The following is a 20,944-nucleotide window of genomic DNA, read 5'->3' on the forward strand; positions in this document are numbered from 1 at the left end:
AATTTAATACGAATAAAATAAAACGATATCATTTTGACAATATATGTTAAAACGATATTGTTTTAGTATCGAACTGAGTTTAAAATTTGATTTGAGCTAAACTCTTCTCAAACGAATTAAACTTAAACATATTTGAAGTGGGTTTGATGAGCTTAGTTCAGTTTGAATTTAACCCTAATAGTAATAATTAAGCAAATAATAAATGAATTGGCTAAAAATATTTAACCTCTAAGTTTGTACTAGCAGCATTCTATTTATCATATTTTCTCGCTGTAATTTTTACTTGTAAATTACTTTCAGCCACAAATATTATAAAGGTAATCAAAATAATTGATTTTTACATTAATGCAAAATTAAGAGTGTAATCTCTCTTAGAAATAGAAATTAATTTATTGTAAAAGTTGAGAATTACCAGATCAAATTTCGTCTTGACAAAATTAGCAAAAGCATAGTTTCCCTTTAAGGGCAATCTCGACATTTTGAAAATAAACATGCCAGCGTGGCTTTTGAAGACAAACAGAGGCATCACCGCTACAAAGAAAGCGAAATCAAATAAAATAAACAAGAGAAAACACGAATACTTTCCTGAGACCACAGATCAATCGATAATCAATCAGCACCACCACCTCACGCCGTTAAAAGCCCGTCATCCTCCACCTCGTCTTCTGTACAGTTGCCTTCATTTCTCTCCTCCGGCGGGAACTGAAACTCTCGCCGGAGAATGTTTGCTTTGTTTTGGTTTTGTTGACGTGAAATGTAGGAAAGAATCTAATCAAATTCAAAACGGTGCGTACAAGGCACAGACAGACAGATGATGCCTTGTTTCTTCAATTAGATTTCCTTGCCTTAAGCCGTAATTTATTCCATTTTAAAAAATTTAATTTCTAATTTTTAAATATCTCCCTCCCTCCGCCTTCAAGTTTGAATTCCGCATCGTGTCATTTCTCTCCTCCTTCTCTCTTGATTCAAAGTTCTGCCTCTAAATTCTTATTTTTTGATTTGTTAATATTAAATGCGAGATTTTATATTAATTCAACCAACGCAGACATATTTGTAATAATAATCAATCAACTTATCTCAATACGGCACACTTTTGTGTCGTTTTGCAATTTGATCATGCCTTCTGAAGAGCTGCAGGGTTTAGCTGAAGATGTGAGTTGTTATTTTTTATTTAATTTTTATCAATTTATTTGTAATTTTAGTTGTGTTTACAATATCTGATTGTTTTGTTTTGTTCAAGAGGCAGGTCGGTTTTTGCAAGTCAAACACGTTGCCTGGCTATTATGGTTAGTAATTCTTATTTATTTTTCTTTGTTTTTTTGTTTTAAATTTAAAATTATGGAAATTCCGGTACCATTGCAGGGACCTGGATTTAAAATGGTCCTCTTAGTTACAACATACATTTGTCATGCGCGTAGAATTTGATTAAGTTTTGGATTTTACATTATTAGAAGAAGTGACGGTGAGTTTTCCATTTGGAATTTCTTGTCTACGGTTTGTATGGGATTTGTGGTATTGCTAATATTTTAAGTTGCGGGGTCAAAGAGGTCAGAGGTCCTATTTTCAGGTTATGCTAAAATTTTGGTTAAAGATTTGGAAGCCAAGTAAGATTAAATGGAGTCGAAAATTATTTGTAACACATAATTTATGTGAAATTTATGTGCCTGGTGTTATGTTTGTGTTGGTTTTGGACTGGTAATTGCACATTCAATTTTGTGAGTGTACTTTGATTTTTGATGTTTGGAGTTAGAGATAGTAGTGTTTGGTGTATGATTGTATTTCTATGTCATTTCTAAAAAAGAAGAATGATTGAACATCTCTTTGACAATGCTTCAAATTCTAAGTAATAGTTAAAATTTTCCATCTCAAATGATGTATTATCATATGTATTAATCTATATCATTTATCATATTAGCTCATAATTTACACATAATTGTCATATTTGAAGAAATATCACTTGGGTTATTATTTGGATTTGTAGAATTAATGTTTTTCTCTTTTCTCTGAGGTTTTTTTAAAGTTAATGAGTCAGTTGTTTGGAAGAAAAGATGTAGAGTGCTGTGTGTATGAATGTATTAAGATCTTTATCTTTTCCAAAAGTACTAGTTAAGAATTAAATTTCTTTTATAATTGCATTTGGCTAGAATAAATTTTAGGTTTTGCTTGTTGACTTTTTTTTGTTTATTTATTTTTGTTTCTATTTTGGGAAGATCTGTATTCTGTAGTTCATGCACTAAAATTGCTTCAATCTTGAATTTAGATATTCGAAAAATAGATTACTACAACTGATTCTTTAATTGATATCATAATTATGGAAATATAGCCCTTTCATTATACTGAGTTGTGCTTCTATTGAGGAGTGAAATCTGATATAATGTGACCAACAGCCAGCAGGAAATCAGTTGCTTCATCTCCTCTAGACAAACATATTACTGTGGAATTTCAGACTGTGCAATCTCTGGAACATCCCGAGTCTTTCCTAATGCGAGACCGGGAAGTGAATCTTTGTTTAGACCGGTTTGCAGTGGGAGCAGAGAGAGCTGTTAAGCAGTGCATGACGTTATTGAGACCTGTAGACAGTGAGTCAGTGACCAGATCCAGTTTGTTTGTACAGAATGCATCTTCTTTTGTAGAAGGTGACAAAGTTAATAAAATGGTTGTGCAACATGAGAGCAGTCTCTTCTCAAGCCCATTGTCAGAGTTATTTAGTGGGAATAGTTAGTCTTCTTCCCCTTTTAATGCTTCTTGATATTTGATTTTACTAACTGCTGCTATATTATGTGTTTAGTTATTGCTCTTATCGTCTAGATGCAGTTTATCGGTAATTTTTTTCAGGAACGTGCATGCTGTGCTTGTATAGATCACCCTATTTCATGTGAATTTTCTTGTTGCAGTGAGATTGTCTTCAAATATTGCACCACATGGTTATTCAGTTGATACTGTAGCCTCGCATTATGAGGAAGAGGGACCTTTTGAATCTCTTGAAGAAGTTGAGGCCCAGACCATTGGAAATCTTCTTCCCAATGATGATGACTTATTTTCTGGAGTGACTAGTGGGCTTGACTACATCATCCAGCCCAGTAGTGGAGACGATATGGATGAGATGGACATTTTTAACAGTGTTGGGGGGATGGATTTAGGGGATGATGGTTCTTCTGCGGTAGAAGAAAATTCTAAAATTTCTGCTAGTAAGCTTGGGGTTTGTAATGGTGCAATAACCGGGGATCACCCTTATGGGGAACAGCCTTCTAGAACACTGTTTGTAAGAAACATTAATAGTGATGTTGAAGATTCTGAGTTAAAGATCCTTTTTGAGGTTTGTGCTTCTTTGTCTTGTTGGGGTTTCCCATCTGTGCTTACTGCTCATTTTCTATAGTGAAAGATGATGTATTTATTATTCATTTGAATGTGCAGCAATATGGAGATATCAGCACCTTTGATACGGCCTGCAAGCATCAAGGTTTTGTTATAATTTCCTATCATGATATTAGAGCTGCTCGAAATGCAATGAAAGCTCTGCAGAATAAACTGATGAGGCATAGGAAACTCAACATTCATTTTTCAATTCCAAAGGTAAGCTTTATGTATAATTGTACCTATCTTGGTAGTTTTTATGAGAATTTTTGTCATATTGTTTGGATTGTCATCTATATGTGTGCATTGTATCCTAAAAATTTGACTATTAATCCATGTTTCTATCTCACACGTATAAATATTGACATTATGACACCATGAATTGTTGGTTTATTTATCAGGAAAACCCTTTGGAAAAAGATATAAACCCCGGCACTCTTGTGGTATTTAACCTTGATGCTTCTGTTTCAAATGAAGAACTTCATCAGATTTTTGGTGTATATGGAGAAATCAAGGAGGTTAGCTTATGTTTCAGTTTTTTGGTCTTCTGATTAAACAAGAATGAAGCACTAATTCTTGCTCACTCCTGTGCTACAGATCCACGAAACCACTGAACAGGGTCATCATAAATTTATTGAATTTTATGATATTAGAGCTGCAGAGGCTGCTCTTCAAGCATTGAACAGGATTAATATTGCAGGGAAGCAAATTAAGGTTGAGCCAAGTCATCATAGAGGTTCAAAACAGTGGTATTACCTAAGCTTATTTACTAGTCCTTATATTCATTTTCACATAGACCCAGTTTGATAGTAGAAATGGCTGTCAAACTGAGGTGGTTAAGGGAAAAATGTTAATTCTTTTAACTTAAGAAAGTTTGGAGAATCAATTTGAAGCAGAATATCTGCAATATAAATTCATACATTACATTAATTTTTTAATAAATGCTTTATAATTTGTTAACTGTTTCTTTAATCTGTCAAATATTTTCCTTCTTCTTTTGATAAAGGTCAGTACAGCAGTGTTCTTTAAAGCTGGAGAAAGATGAGTTTGACCATTTTCTGTGGAGTAGCCCTCCAAAAAATTTAACCAAGTTTTCTGGTATGATCATTGCCAACAAAAAGACATTCCTTTTAAATTTCAAATAAGAAGCAATCATGTAATCATGTTTCCTCACAAGCTTTTTTAACAGGCGCAATTTTGCATGGCTCAGTGTCATCTAGAAGCACAGATAATGGAATTAGTTCAGGTTTACACTCTGCTAGAGAAGTCCCGTTTCTTGAACCTGTTCATCCAGGGATCCCTTCAAGTTTTCCAAACACCTTGCCCTCTTTGGTGAGAGTGGAACCAGTTGGGCCTCAATCTGGCCTTGCTGAGTCTGGTAACTTACAGAATCCTTTAAAATTTGGTGTCCAAACCACATTAAATTTTCATCCTCAGTCACTTCCGGAGTATCATGATGTTTTAGCAAATGGTGTCCTGTGCAATTCTCCAAGTCCCGTTTCTGCAACTGTCAATATTAAACCAACAGAAATGATTGACAACCAACTGTTCAGCAGAGTTGGCTCAACTGGACACTCCATTGGGTTTCGTGAAAAAGGTATGTGTCATGGGATCACTTGGCACTATTTTTTTATATACGCTTTTGTTTCTTGGTTTGGTTTGTGAATCCATGAAGTACAGCTATTGGTATGCACAAAGTTCTGTTAAGATCCAAAATCATGTAAAAGCAATCAACAATAGTTGTTAACCTCTGAATTGTGACAGCTAAAATTCCATAGCATTATTGATTTGATTGTGGAAAGATATCTGAATGGTTGATAGTTGCTATAGATGTGACATCATAATTCTTTTTATTCGAAACTCGTTTGGCCTAAATGTCTCACCTGTGGATCAAATGGTATGTCTGATTAGCTGCTGCATATGATAACCTATTTAGTTGCTGGACGCATCTTAAGTGGTCCTCTAATGTTCTGTTGTCTTTACTGGCTTTATGGAATTGAACCGTTGTCATCTTTGTCATTTTGGAACTGTATATATCAAATAATTGTTTGTTGTATTGATATTTTTTGTTTTTACTTGTTCACTCAGTTTTTGGGTCTGCTGGTGGTGGGAGTGGTTCTTTTCGTGCACACAATTATACTTGGAGCAACTCCTGTCATCCCCAGCTTCCGGGCATGAAGTGGCCAAATTCACCATCAATGGTCAATGGAATTTGTAATGCTTATTCGCCAGGACGACTGCCTGGACTTCTAAGATCACCATCATTTATGGTGAACACAGTCTTACCGATTGGTAACCACCATGTGGGTTCAGCACCAGCTGTTGATCCTTCTCTATGGGACAGGCAACATGCCTATGTGGCAAAATCTCCTGAGGTTTCTGGTTTCCATCCAGGTTCCCTTGGGAGTATGAGAATTTCTAATAATTCATTGCACCCTATGGAATATGCCTCTCATAACATTTGTTCTCCTGTTGGTGGAAATATCATGGATATGCCAATTCCCTCAAAAAATTTAGGGTTCCAATCCCATCAACAGAGGTCCATGATGTTCACTGGTGGAGGACAAATGGTTCCCATCATGCATTCATTTGATCTTCCTAATGAACGTGCTAGAAGCCGTAGAAATGAGGGCAGTGTGAATCAGGCTAACAAGAAGCAATACGAACTGGATATAGACCGCATATTGCAAGGGGAAGACACCCGAACAACACTCATGATAAAGAACATTCCTAACAAGTATGTGGCATCTCTTTTCATTTCTGTAACAGCAATTCATTTAGGATTAGTAACAATATTTTTGTGTAAAATTTAATGGTTTAAATGAGCCGGTAGAAAATTTATGGAACCTCCAAGTCCAGTAAACATTTTAGTTTCTAAAAAATGATATTGGATAGGCTGGAAGTCCATATCCATACCTAAGAGTTGCCCTTTCTCCTGTTGTTGAAGACAACAAGGTGATAGATTATTCAGTACTTGCAATATAAAGAGGAAAAGGAGCATAAGATTTTGCACACTAAGCTTTGTTTATTGCTCAGTTTGTTGAATTTGCTTACTCGTAGTACTAGCAACAGGGATGCAAAAATCAGCTTGGGGTTAACTTCCATAAGCGCAAGAATGTGCACAGATCTATCTTTTCACATGAGCTTGTACATGTTATAGTGTTAGCAACTGCACTAGACTTTGTTGTTTTGGATCTGTGGCGTAAATGTTTATATATTATATCATTGCAATTACATCAATCTGTTTATTTATTGGGCTTATTTGTAGGGTTAGTGCACTAATTTCCTTGTTGCGAATTTGTGTAACTCTAGAGGTACTTCTGTTTTGAGGAACATGATGCTTATCTTCTAGTTGTGGTGACATTGATTGATTGGTTGTTAATTTTGGCAGGTCTGAAGCCCAATAAAAGGGTTCATGTGATGTGGTCAAGTTTTAGCTAATCTTAGGAACTTTTTACTCTTGATTTAAGCCCTTTTCTTCTATTCTAGACTGTAGCAACTCTTGGGAATGCCTAAATTTAATCTCTTTGCTCTGTTAATGCCAATGAAAGATATCACCACATGCATATATGGTCTTCTCTTTTCTGACGGATTGATTCTCACATTATGATGTTGGCAAATGCAGGTATACTTCGAAGATGCTATTGACTGCAATTGATGAACGCCATAAAGGAACATATGATTTTATATATCTACCAATTGATTTTAAGGCAAGCAAATTTTCTGTTTTGAAAATGCGGTTTTATTTTTGGGTGATTGTGGTACAGGAACAAGTGAAACTACCATATTTAAAAGCCAGTATTATTCATCTTGTTTTCATATTTGTTTGTAGAACAAATGCAATGTTGGTTATGCATTCATCAACATGACAGATCAAAGCCAAATCATTCCGTTCTATCAGGTTTGTTTTGTAAAAGCTCACGGAGGAATAAAAACAATCTTTCGAGAATAATGCTAACAGACAGAACTAAATTCTTGTAGTCATTCAATGGAAAGAAGTGGGAGAAGTTCAACAGCGAAAAGGTGGCATCACTTGCATATGCTCGCATACAAGGAAAAGCTGCTCTCATTGCACATTTTCAGAATTCCAGCTTGATGAACGAGGACAAAAAATGCCGACCTATACTCTTCAACACAGATGGCCCAAACGCAGGAGATCAGGTATAGAATGACTAGAATACAATCTATTTTAAAATGAAATAACATTGTAAAGCAGTTAGCAAAACCTCGAAAAGCAGTTTAAACAATAGAACACTACTTTTAGGTACTCAGTTATAAGCTGATAATAACAAAGAATAACGTGAACATTTTTATCTGTAGGTGCCATTCCCAACAGGGGTTAATGTTCGAACTAGACCAGGAAAGGTGTGGAATGCCACCCCTGATGAGAACTCTCAAGGAAACCACCTGAATTGCGTGAATGGGGAGGGTTCTTCCAATGGAGACAGCTCTTTAGGTTCTGTAAAGGAGTCGGACTAAACTTTTTGTTGGCACTAATCTTACATAACTGAACTATCAAGATTACATAACCCTAAATCTGGGTGACACTACATGGTTTGAGTTGTGACTGTACAGAAAAAAAAAATTCTTCATTTTAGAAGCATCTGAAAGTTCTGGAGAAAAATCGTTGAGCCGATGCCGATCAATTTCCACATTAAGGAGCATCAAGTGGAGCTTGAAATTTTGGACATTAAAGAGTTTGTTGTAAACATATGCATGTACAGGATTGGGTTGGGTGCTTCGTCACTGCTTGAAAGAGGCGTCTCTGCTAATTGGTTTCCGGCAATTTCATTTGTTAATTTTGTCTATTCTAATTTTCTCTATATGTAAGTGTTTAAAGAAATGTGAATAGTGATTGTGGAAAATTTTGAAATGAAGATGCCAGTTCCAGTCATTTTTTTGGAACTGCTGGCTCTCGTCCCAGCATGACTGTATTCCACCAAGCTTTTAAGTGATCAGTAAATATAACAATTAATAAATGTCCCATAGCTTAATCAGATGAATTAAATTTTGTATGGTAAGTATTACTTATCATTGTTATTTACTGTATTTTTTAAGAGTAATATTATATATGCGTATTTTAAATACATAAAAATGTACTTATTTATATATATCATTACATAATTAAGTGTTATTTAATCTTTAATTCAAAATTATCTAATCATGTGATGAGATATATAAGTGTATATATATTTGTATATCTAAAATAGATAAACATAATTTTATTAATTTTCTAATACTAAATCTAGTATTGAAGCTCTTGGATATATTAATTTTTTTTAAGTTTATTCTAGTTCATATTTTAACCTAGGGTATAGTATTATCAAAGGATGTTGCTTGATCTTGTGATTCATCATTTTCTGGCTTTCTTTGAGACGGTGATGTGGTGTACAATCTTAGAGGATGTTTGATTTGGGTAATATTTTATTATCAAAATAGAGAAATTACTTTAAAAATAGATTATTTATAAGATTACTGGATATAAATAATTATTATATTTGATAAAATTTGATAGGTATAAATAATTATTGTGTTTGGTTAAATATAATAAAAAAATACTAATAAATTATTTTACTTAAATGTCCTTGAATATAATTATTTTTAATATTTTTTATATTATTTATCGTATTAATTAAAAATAAATTTATTTTTATCTTAAAAAATTAATAAATAATAATATAATTATAATAAAATCAAGATTATCTTGGTAGTTTTTTAATAACGAAGGTGAATGTGATAATAAAATTATCACCTATATTACATGTCACATCAACATTGGTAATAGAAAATTACTGTAATTTTTTATAATTGATAAACTAAACAAGATAATAAAAGATTGATTACCAAAGTAATCTTTAAATTCTAGACCTAAACGGCTCTAATGAAAATAGAATGACCACTGTCATATATATTGCTTGTGGATTTGGAAGCATTACCTATTGGGGTCCAATTTAATAGTGTTTATTGATGAACAATATGGCAACAAGCTGCTTTCAAAGTCTGAAGAAGTTGAATACGAAGAAAGCAAGATAATAAGGTTTCTTAGTTAACCAAAAAATAAAAAAAGGATAATAAGGTTTCTTGGTAGACTTTGACTATATCCTACAAGACGAGTGGAAAACACTCTAAGATGCATAATTATCAATATTGTATTATATATAATATGTATCTTATGATATGATATGATACAGATGAAAAATAATACAAATCATGAGATGTATTAAATTAATATAACATAATAGATGTATAATATGATATAATATAATATATATTATTAATATGAATTAATATATTTTTCAAAAAAAAATGATGATATAATAGAGATGTATATGAAAAATCTTAAATTTTTAAAAGTGTTTGTAATGTTTTCTAAAATGAAGATGTGTCAATTAGATTTTTTTTATTATTTTAAGTTATATCATATAATACAATAAGAAATGATATGATATGATATTAACTATACGATACAAAAAATTAGATTTTTGATATATAAAATGATACACGATTCGACTATCATACTAGAAAGATAATCTAAGTTAATATCTATAAACAAGTTGGACAAAGGGATTATTGAAGCCATTGAAGATAGGATGTAATATAGCCCCTTTGTCAAACAAATTGTAGAATGAGCGAATGATGACAAAACTAAGTAGTTTTAGATTGACAACGGTATTCTCTATACTAAGGTAAGTGAGTTCATGTTCGTAGATATGATGATCTATTAATAACTTATTTTGAAAGTGCTAGAACATAGAGTAGGCAAGCCATCCAAGGTAGAAATGCATAATAACTTTGCTATTGTTAGCCTACTATTGGCCATAAATGTGAGTTTAGATAAAACAATTCATCGGGATTTATCTAGGATGTCATCAAGATAAGATAGAAAATAAAAACCCAAGAGGATTGCTAGAGGCATTGCCAATTTTTAAGAGACCTTGCATGAGTATCAGCGTGCGCTTCATTACTATTTTACAAATTTTTTAGGGTTGTGGTTCAATCATGTGGTAGTTGACCCATACTCCAAGTATGAAACCCTAATGGTGGCTCCAAAGCTATGCATAGTCGAAGGCATAAGTCAATTGTCTTTTATGCATGTAGAAAGTATTAGGGATTACTACAGTTCATTGTTAATGATCGAGACTCATAGTTTATCAGAGAGTTTTGAATCGAGTTGTTCAAGCTTATGGGATCCACATTATATTTCTCCACCATGAGCAAACCAGGAGGGTGAATACACTTCTAAAGTTATACTAAAGACATTTTGTGAGTGTCAAACTATTAGGTTGGATGAAGTTGTTATATATTGCATAATTTTTGTACATCTTACAAGGAAGTGAAACTACTAATCAAAGTCTACTTGAAATGATTATAGAGCAACAACCTTTTATGCCTAACATCACTGGAAAGACATATAGTAATAATAGTCATCTGATATTTAAAGTTGCTACACTTGGCAGGAGTAAGTTATATTGTGAGTTTATGTTTAAGTAAGACAACCAAAATTGATGAAGTATTATAACTTAAAAAAAAAAAAATCCTAGATTCGAGACTTTATCACGCTTGTTAAACCTGCTAATTAATTACTTATAAAAAAAAGGCAACCAAAAAGTTGAAGAAATGAGTGGAGAATAAATAAAGGCACGTGGAGTTGTTCACAAAAGACATGATATTTGTAAAGATTCTAACTTAACAACACAAATCCAAACACTCACTTCTGAAGGGATTGATGTGAAAGTATGAAGATTCATTTCTCATTATTAAGAGTATTAGAAACATTTTTTATCAATTAAAACTATCTCAAAACTTAACTTTCACTCAATCTTTCATGTGAGTTATCGAAAGCCTTTATCATACAAATATAAAAGATTTAAAATGGTATGAGCCAAAACAATTACCATTTAATGTCACTTCTACGTGTGATAAGAACATAAAGGCCATCATAGACACTAAGGTGGTCACAAGTAGAATTACAATCCAAGTCTAGAGTATCTTGTTAAATGGAAAGGCTTAATGAATTGTGAAATAAGTTAGGAACCTAAGCATACATTGTGGCAATTTGAAAACAAGATTTATGAGTTTTACAACATAACTTTGTAATAAGAGCATCATGGAATTAGGTGGGGGAGAATGTCATGATTGACCCAAGCCTAAGTCTCTATGAGACTCAATATCGATTGACGAGGCTTGAGTTAAACTTTAACTAGGAGCATCAATATGTTAGAGATCTTTTTCAAAGTTTCTAATTTATTCCTTCACCTAAAAAGACAACAAAATAGTACTGGAATTCATACTTTCGTTTAATTGATCCCAACCATCCATCTTAATGGATATGTAAGAGCTTGAATACAAAAAAAGAAAAAGGCCAAAAGACTTATTCTCACCAAAAGTTTGGTCTGTTCTCAAACTTCTATTTGTAAGATTTCAAAAACCTGAACACCAAATCTTATATTAAAATTATCTATTATAGTTAGGGATAAAATCATTATTTAATAAAAATTAACAAACAATTAAAATTTTATTTCATCTCCCTTTATTTTAAAAACTAATAATTTCCTCTCCACCCAAAGTTTAAAAAATAATCATTTCATCCTAGGGTTTTTTTATCATCTCTAGTCACTTCTTTTATTCTGGCCAACAATAGGCGTTTCACACCTGTCTTCTCATTTTGACTATTTGGGAGACATCATTGACCAAAGAAATGGACGAAGACGAATGGTCCAAGCATCGTCAAAGAAACAAAGACATGAAACCCATTGTCTTCATTAACTTCTCCAAATTTGTTGTCCCTCGAATGGGCTCCAGATAAAGCTTATGTCATGTAGTTTGTCTTCTTCCAAAATCAAATCAACAAAAAATGAAGTCAATTCTCGTCATCCAAAGCCAATTCGACAAAGATGAATCTCTTCATCTTTGATTCATCACCTTTGTTCTTTGTCATCGTTTGTCAGTCTTTAACCTTCATCATTTTCATTCGTCAGTAGCAAAGAAAGAAGAGGAAGTTGTCGTTGTTGAAGACAGTGGCCAGAAAGGGAAGAGGAAAAAACCCTAGTAATGGGGGAAAAAGTCACTTTTTAAACCTATACAAGTTGAGGTTGAATGGAATTATTAATTTTTAAAACATGAAGAGAAAATAAAATAAAATATTATTTATTTAATATTATTGATAAAATAACAATCGTACTCTTATTATTAATAGAGAATTTTAACAAATGTTGAATAACAGTTAAGTATTTAGATTTTTAAAATTTTACGAGTAAAAAATTTAGAAGTATACCTTGGTGGGAGTATGTTGGCTAAAATAAAATTCTTTTATGGTCATGGCACAAGGATACCATGATTTATTTCTATTATTACAATTTTATTATCAAAGTTACCTTTTGAATGGGAATTTGTAATTTCTGTATTCAAAAGGTAGCAACTTGTTTTTTCAACAAAACAAAGGAGGGAACATATCTGTCTTTCAATAAATAATAACATAACAACAAAAATAATAAAGTGCATTTAAGGGCAAAACATTTATTCAAAATCCCCTTCCATATGTCCATAATATCACTAGGCATCTTGACCTGAATTACATACCAATACAAACAATGTTAGGTATGAAAACACACAATTTTATCGCATGTTCCCCTCCCGCAAGACATCTATCATACTGTAGATCCGCTTGTCGGCCTGTAATTGAACCTGTTCATACACGTCTATTAAAAATCAAAATAGTATCCTCAAAACCTCAAGATCATTACCACGAGGGATTCCGATCTTTATAACAAATTTGGATTCATATTTTATCATACAATAATTATGTAATAATTTGTTATCATAAGAAGTAAAATCTAGTTAAATATAGGCAATGAATGAAAGTATTAGCACCTTTTTAGATAGGAAAATCACAGCATCAACAGTACCCTCGGCATATGTTGATCTCCCACAAACATTATGCTGAAACTCAAAAGAAACTCTGCAAAAAGAGAGGAATAGTCAGTTGATGCTCAGATAAGATCGGAATGTTGAATTACATACTTGGCCAAGAAGATACAAGAGAAGCATGCTTGTTAGTACGTTTGGTCAGGTGAGATGAGGTGATACATATGGAAAGCATGGGCATCCAAATGCTCCTCAGGAACTCCCACCACCACAATTTGTTGACTGGGATTCCGGATCTTTTGTATCTGATGAAAGCTCAAGAAGATGACAGATTGAACCCACAATAGTAAAATTCATGATCAATAAAAAAAACATTCAGACTAGTAAATGGAAGTAATTCTGATTAGTATATGACCAGATAGATCTAGCAATCAACAATGTTGATAAGGAAAACATTATTATCAACAGAATATGAACGTAAATTATCTTCCTTTTAGCTCAGGTAGACACACATCCACATGCATATACATCAGATAGATATTGCAAAAAAGACATGGCTACTGACATAGAGAGCTTACAAATCCTTGTTAGATATGAACATCCGTGCCAGCAACTCTAAGACAAAGATCTATTCAAAGAGCTCTAGTTTTGCTTCATTGTATTCTTATGATGAAGTAGCCAAGCCATACACATAATGACTAAAATATGTAACTCCTAAATAGTAAAACCGAGAGACTACAAAATATTGAGTCACAATAATACCTCAAATGTCATTCAACACACCTTTTTTATATCAAAAGAGACCCCCAATTTCTGAAAGCATGAAATAACGGCTTTGGCAGTTCCAGATGTGTCGACTTTGCTTGATTGATGGGACTCCAACACCTTAACACAAATATGCACCAGGTAAGAACATTATTACATCGAGATATCAACTTAATGAAATGTAAGCATCCATCAATTTGTTTCGCTCATTTGGTTTAAATAACAAAATATAATAAAAAAGATTTATGTTTAGAATTCTTAGTTTGAAAATCAATGCAAATTGTGTAGGGGTATGTGGCTAAGGGGCAGATGTTTGCTAAGAGAATATGCAATCACAATGAAGACCGAAAAAGATAGTAAAACTGTTTAATGCTAAAATAATGCAAATACAAAGTACCTGAAGTGAATACCCAGTAAAGGCTCCAGGAAATTGCTTGGCCATTATTTCCATAGCTGCAAGGAATGCGACAACCTACCAAAGTGAAGTATGTTAAGAAATTGAACACAATAGCCACAGAGCGTCCGAGCATTTAATTTTATTAAAAGGTGTAGGATCCACAACACCTGCTTTCCCATTTGTGGGGAAATCACAGCATAGACCTTTGAGTTTTCTACAGTCTTATACAATTTATCTCTATCTCCTCCTGTGGTTCCCATAACAAAGGGCACACCAACTTTGCAGTAAAGCTCTGCATTATCTACATTTTTCCAAAAGAAGCACAAGAAATCAATCTAAATACAGAGAACCTTCTATGCAACAAAATGTTATATGTAAACAATTAAATGAAGGCTGAATTAAACAAAATATATTGAATTAAGCTGGTCTAATGAATAATAAAAAATTAGATGAATGGACCTTAGATTACTGACAGAGTAATCAAGTCAAAACTGTAAAGAACATTTATAACTGAGTAATAACGCGAGCCCTGAACATAGTTAAGAGGAGATAAAAGAAAAACTGAATTGACCACAAATATAAGAAAAAAAATCATACTCCTTTCCCCTTTCAATCATTTTCAAATGGTTTCTGTGAACACTTGTGATTTACAGCTTAATCATCTTAAATTGAACTCAAAACGTAGCCCATTTTAAGGAAATGAACTACCAAATCTAGCATTTCTTCTACACCTCCAAGTTCCAACATTCAGATTACTCTCTTTTCAAAGAACGAAAATCATAATTGCTTACCATTCACTGCACTCGGCACAGTGTAGTCCACCACTATCATGTTTGGATATTTATCAAAGATTGATGCAAGGACTCTTTCCCTGTCAAAAGGACCATGCAACAGAATCTCTTTTCCACATACTTCTATTACTAGCCCGGATTCCTCTTGTGAGCCAAATGATTCAGGAAGCACCTGAAGTCCTATAGAATCCGCTGCCTGTATAACAGCCTTACCCATTTGTCCACTACAGCCATTTACCTGTACACATAGCAGTTCCACGGCAAGAGACGAGTCACTAAATTCATTTAATAAAAGCACAACTATTATGCTCAAATAAAAAGTCTCAACATATGCAACATCGCTCATCATAGCAAGTTTTTAGAAAAAGAACAAGAAACTATTCACGATTTGCTTCCAGCATGTTTATAAAATGAGTGAGCAAAGGAACTAAAACTGAGATATCACTTGAACATGTGGAAGAACGAAATTTAGTAGTAAAACGATAAAGGAATAAACAGGAAAACAGAAATCTCCTAACCTACTATTGTTCTTTTTTTTTGGCATTGTTATCTGAGGGCTGTTTTTACAATTAGTTTTCAAGCCAATAGTTAGGCCTTTTGCACCCAGATTCTTCGGTATGTTAAGAGTTTCCTCTTTTATCAATTTGTAGACAACTAGTTTACTTACATATATTGTTTACAATCTATAGGTTAATAACACACTTTGTTTCCTATAATAATTTGAAAAGGAATAACATCAAAACTATGCAATCACAAAATAACAATTCTTTTTTAAAAAGCTAGTTACAATCGTTTGACATTCATTTCACAAATGAGCTTCACTAATCACTATAAAAATTCCTAAAAGGAAAAAGAAACTATAAGAAATTAGCCAAGGTGTTGACCTGCATCAAGATGATATATATCATTTATTTAGTGTACACTATCCTTAAACATCCCCACAATATTAATGAATACACACAAATCAGTATAATATCAATGACTTCTTAAAACACGCTCTAGTTTCATTTGGTTCTACATTCATATACAAAAATAATGAATTGATTTATTATAAGCCATTTTAGAATTACTATTGAAATAGCCTTTCAAGCTAATTTTTTTTCCATCCCACACATTTCATAAATATCCTACAATATTTAACAACAGCTACAAATCCTTCTGTAACTGATACCGGTTTACAAGGTACAAATCCAAAGCAGGAAATTAATGACGTTACAAATTCAAACAGACGAATAGCCCACAAATCCAGTAAAATAATCCAAAACATAATTAAAAACGAAAACCTAACTTTTTGAAAGAATATTACTAGAGAACTAACATACCATGATGGGAATATTGAAGTTTTTAGAACTCTGTGTTTCCAACTCTCGAATTGGCTCAGTCGTTGAAGACATTGACAAAGCTACAGGAACTAAACATGTCGGTTTTGAGAATACAACATTATTATTAACATTAACAAAACTAAAACACTGTTTTTTGAAAATCCGCGTCTTCTCCAGCTGAGATATGGTGCTGCAAGGAGCTCTAGACAACAATGCCATCACCGCTGTTACACATAAACGAACAAGAAAATATGTCAGTTCAGTAGTTTATCAAGAAAACTAAGTGGGATTTTATCAGAAAGCACAATAATTATGGATATCACCTGGTTTAGAGGAATGAACTTGGGGTTCTGATGTCTCTTTGAAGCGTTTCGAAAAGAAAGAAGGAAAATATAAACCTCTATCTGCAGGGTTTCTCTAAAGACAATAATTTTGGGTTTAGGGATTTTTTTTAATTCTCTTTTTTATATTACAAGTAACATACATGTTTTTATGAAACGCACAAATAAATTTAAACAAATACTTCTTTATTTATTTGTTAATTTTGGGTTTCTGGAATTTTTTTTGTTTTCTTTTCTTACCCAAGTCTCAGTCATCTCAAGAGCACCTTCATTCTCGTAACTTCGATGACATTCACTCAATCCTCCAATATGCACTTATCTAATAACCTTTACGAAAACATATATAAAAACTGTTATGAGAAATCATGTTTTCATAGATATTATGAAAACTAAACTACAAAATTTGTCTCACACATATTTGCATATATCTTAAACCATTATGTGTCATGTGAAATCGAGTCTTATATATATACTACAAATCACTAGTTATTTATATATCTTACAAGATCGATTTCAAAATATATCAATATCCTAAATTGAGAAAACGTGAATAAAAAAACAATATTACGTATTTATAGTTTTTTATATATATTTCTTTTGTATATATGTGTATACATATATCTGCACTCGCGTTAGGCTGATCAAATATGAAAGACTTGGTACAAGAGGCCGCTAGTCCATGAAAGTTATTGATAGAAAATTCATTGTCGAATATTTCTCGGCCAGGCCTACTTAGGGCCTGCAAGCCAGTCCTTCTTTGGGCCCTAAGACCAACCGGTCGGTCTCGATCAAATCTTAAGGATGGAAAACGGTCTAGGTTTGGGCCAGGGGCTGGGGCCCAGCTTTAAATCCATGCACCAACCTGATTTTCTCTCTCACGCCATGCCTAGCCTATATCTTCATTTTCAAAACAGTCATAATTAGCATGAACAGAGCAATTGCAAGAGAGTACATAGGCTAGGTAGGGACTCTAGCATGTGCTAGCATGATTCATGAACGCAAATCCTTGTCTCTCTAGGCAAAACTCAATAAAGCCACATGAAAAGGGCACATCAATGCATGCCAACATGCACCCACTGTCTCTTTCATGTAAACGACAAATATGCATGTGTCACCATACAATACATACATACATACATACATACATACATATATATATATATATATATATATATATATATATATATATATATATATATATATATATATATATATATATATATATATATATATATATATAAAACAAATTATGTCTATGAAATTTTTAGTTTTTTACTTTTATTGTTCTTTTCCGTATAATGTTGTCCGATTTTAATGAAATATGAAATGTGAATATATTTGCATAGGATGAGAGCGTCAATAATATTTTATCGGCCAAAGGGTTATTTTTCACCAGGTTTGATGGAAAGATAAAAATATACTTAAATTTAAAAAGTTAAAATATTCATTCATATCTAAATTTTTATAAAAATTATTATTAAATATAAAATAAAATCACTATTTTAATAATATTATAAAATATATATAATTTTACCTTATTTTCTCTACAAATTTTAAAAATTGATATTTCACCTCAAATTTCAACTTTGAAAGTGACTCTCTCCCAAAATCTCTAGCATCTTTGTCCTCCTTTCTCCTTTTGCCACTGCTGATGACTTTGATGACACTCTAAAAAGCTTCGACTAACGATGAATTGAAGGCTATTGAATTGTCGAATCAAAGAAACTCCAAATCCGTCAAGTTTCTATCAAATTAGTTGTACTTTGTCGTGTTTCCAAAGCCTTCCGTTGTCAGTTGTCTATGGTTTCAGAAGTGGCCATCGATTTTAGTTGACAAAGTCGAATTGATTGTCTCATATATTTGTTTGAACAAAGAAAATTCATTTTTATCTAGACAAAAACCCATCTTCGTTAATGAAAATGAGACTAGAAGAAAGGAGAGAGATGACTAAACAATATCAGTTGCTGAAGAGGGAAAAGTTTAATTGGAAAATTGAAACTTTAAGAAAAAAATAAATTTTTTAAAACTTAATTATGAAAGAATTATTTTTTTTATAAATTAAAAGAGAAAAATAGGATATGATTTTATTTATTTTAATATTATTAATAAAATATTAATTTTATTTCTTAACTATGATGAAAACTTTTAAATATATGATAATAAACTAAATCTTAAGTATATATTTAAGTTTTTAATCTTTCCTAAATGTTGGGAAATAGTCCTTCGGCCAATTCGGCCAGAAAACGGTCTTCAAAGAGTAGTGACTCTATGACTTTTCAGCAACATCACAGCCCAAGTTACAAAATTTTTAATAAATAAATTTACTGGTCTTGGATTGAGACAGATAAATTGTTAGTGGGTGGCACAGCATGTGCATGGAATCTCGCTATGGTGGATAGGAAATCCACATTATAATTTGGACCTGTTTGTCTTCATACGATCTCATCAATAGACACAGATTTCTACTTCTACCAAAAGATAAAATCTTCCCAGTTGGCTAAATTTACGAGTAAAGAGATTGGATCGTGTGAATTCTTGTCGTATATTTCACTGTGCTGAGATTGCCTATGACTTTTCTACTCATTGAGCCATTGGTTATTGTCGAAAGTTAGACCAGAAGAAAATCATGATAAAACAAGTCTAGTCATGAGCTCAACCATAAGGACTATACATCACCTTTGCCACCAACCCAATAGACCCAACTCACGTAGACTACCTTTACAGTCCTCCTCAAGGTGCCGTTTCAACTGTTTTGTTTTGACCATATCCCTCTCTATGCATTTCCACCACAATATGTGCCTAAGTGTGTCTATAGTCATTGTCATCACGGCCAACATAGCTAAACATATCAGTAACAACTATGACTTGAGAAGAACTTGAAGCTTCAACTTGAAGAGACATGTTCAAAGAAACTAAACATGCGCTTTGACATATTTTCAAGTTCTCATAGGTAACGTCTTAACTTTTTGAAAGTCATTGTTATAGACTTTATCTTACATATTTCAACTTATATTGAGGATCTAACACCAGTACAATCAACATTCTTACGTTTTTTTCTTAGCTATATTATGTATAAAAGATAAATGTTATGTTCCGAAACATACAAGAATTTAAGAATACCAACTATCTCATTGAAATAAACATTAGATGCCAGACATCCTTTTGGTGACCTCATAAATTTGTTAAGAATTTTGTAAGCACAATTGTATTTTCCCCATCCTTAATCAAAGGAGTGTCATTTGATAATTTAATACTATAATATGTTTCCTAATCTTCCAACCTTTGAAAAACTTTTTAAATTTTCCAGGAACATCCAATCTGAGATATGTAAACTCTAATCTAGTTGAAACATCTGGACATGCAACATCTTTATAGGAAATTCTCTCTTCTTTATTCATCGTCACTGTTGACAAAAGATTTTCAATACCCCGTTCAAAAATGAGTTTCTCTACCAATGTTCCAATATCTTTAAGCTTGCAACTTTTAATGTCATAAAATGTAGGATTTTTGGTGTAAAACTCAATTGTCCTCCCAAAAATGAATAATATGAGACTTAAATAACTTAGATTTGAATAGAAGTTCAAATATTACTTGTAAAAGAAATCCTAGACTTCAAAAATCTAAATTTATGATTTCAATAAGAAAAAAATAGTTGTTAAAAATCAATTTCTCATCGTTAAAAAATTTTAACGAAAAAAATATTATCGTTACTTCTTGTTATAACTTTTTTCCTTAAAAGTATTCTTGTTATTATTACTTTTAATAAAGAAAATTATAATGACAGATGATAACAAAATTTTGCTCGTCATAAAAACTTTTTAACTATGAAAAATAGATTTTTAATAATAATGTTTTCTCTATTAAAAGCATAAATAATTATTTTTAACTAAAGTATAAATAATTAATCGTTAAAATTATGAAAATAATATTTACAATGACTAAATATTTATCCACTTGTTATTTTTCTTTCACTAATATTGGTTTTTTTTCTTTTTTGTAGTGAGAAGAATATAAGATGCTTCCAAAAAACTAAATGAAGAAGTTAACACCTAAAAAAGTAATAATATCAAGTTCACAACATTAGTCTAGATCCAAATTTGATGCCTCTCA

At 32.2% G+C, this 20,944-nt stretch overlaps 2 protein-coding genes across 7 annotated transcripts; one reads left to right on the top strand and one right to left on the bottom strand.

Moving 5' to 3' along the window:
- The first annotated feature begins 547 nt into the window (after positions 1-547).
- LOC123193198 (protein MEI2-like 4) lies at positions 548-8,248 on the top strand. Of its 4 annotated transcripts, XM_044606016.1 has the most exons (15): positions 548-1,152; positions 1,241-1,286; positions 2,388-2,717; positions 2,895-3,316; positions 3,415-3,573; positions 3,756-3,872; positions 3,952-4,103; positions 4,361-4,452; positions 4,544-4,732; positions 4,820-4,951; positions 5,443-6,091; positions 6,980-7,064; positions 7,187-7,255; positions 7,336-7,515; positions 7,675-8,248. In XM_044606016.1, exons 1-15 carry the CDS (start codon positions 1,117-1,119, stop codon positions 7,831-7,833), a joined length of 2,817 nt encoding a protein of 938 aa, XP_044461951.1. In that variant the 5' UTR covers positions 548-1,116; the 3' UTR covers positions 7,834-8,248. The 4 variants fall into 4 exon arrangements, with proteins under 4 accessions (XP_044461951.1, XP_044461948.1, XP_044461949.1 ...); XM_044606013.1 differs by having other exon boundaries at positions 4,544-4,951; XM_044606014.1 differs by having other exon boundaries at positions 3,952-4,100; positions 4,544-4,951.
- Positions 8,249-12,830: 4,582 nt separating this feature from the next.
- On the bottom strand, positions 12,831-17,117 carry LOC123193596 (4-hydroxy-tetrahydrodipicolinate reductase 2, chloroplastic-like). 3 transcript variants are annotated; one of them, XM_044606646.1, is made up of 9 exons: positions 16,817-17,113; positions 16,494-16,717; positions 15,172-15,409; positions 14,548-14,681; positions 14,381-14,455; positions 14,002-14,103; positions 13,414-13,523; positions 13,225-13,312; positions 12,831-13,038 (listed from the first exon to the last, which is right to left on the bottom strand). In XM_044606646.1, the coding sequence occupies exons 2-9, from the start codon at positions 16,710-16,712 to the stop codon at positions 12,970-12,972; spliced, it is 1,035 nt and encodes a 344-aa protein (XP_044462581.1). In that variant the 5' UTR covers positions 16,713-16,717; positions 16,817-17,113; the 3' UTR covers positions 12,831-12,969. The 3 variants fall into 3 exon arrangements, 2 of the variants coding, with proteins under 2 accessions (XP_044462581.1, XP_044462582.1); XR_006497110.1 differs by having other exon boundaries at positions 13,375-13,523; positions 16,817-17,117; XM_044606647.1 differs by having other exon boundaries at positions 16,494-17,114.
- Between the last annotated feature and the right edge of the window lie 3,827 nt (positions 17,118-20,944).

Source organism: Mangifera indica, chromosome 12 (genome assembly GCF_011075055.1).
Source record: "Mangifera indica cultivar Alphonso chromosome 12, CATAS_Mindica_2.1, whole genome shotgun sequence".
NCBI classification, from domain to species: domain Eukaryota; kingdom Viridiplantae; phylum Streptophyta; class Magnoliopsida; order Sapindales; family Anacardiaceae; genus Mangifera; species Mangifera indica.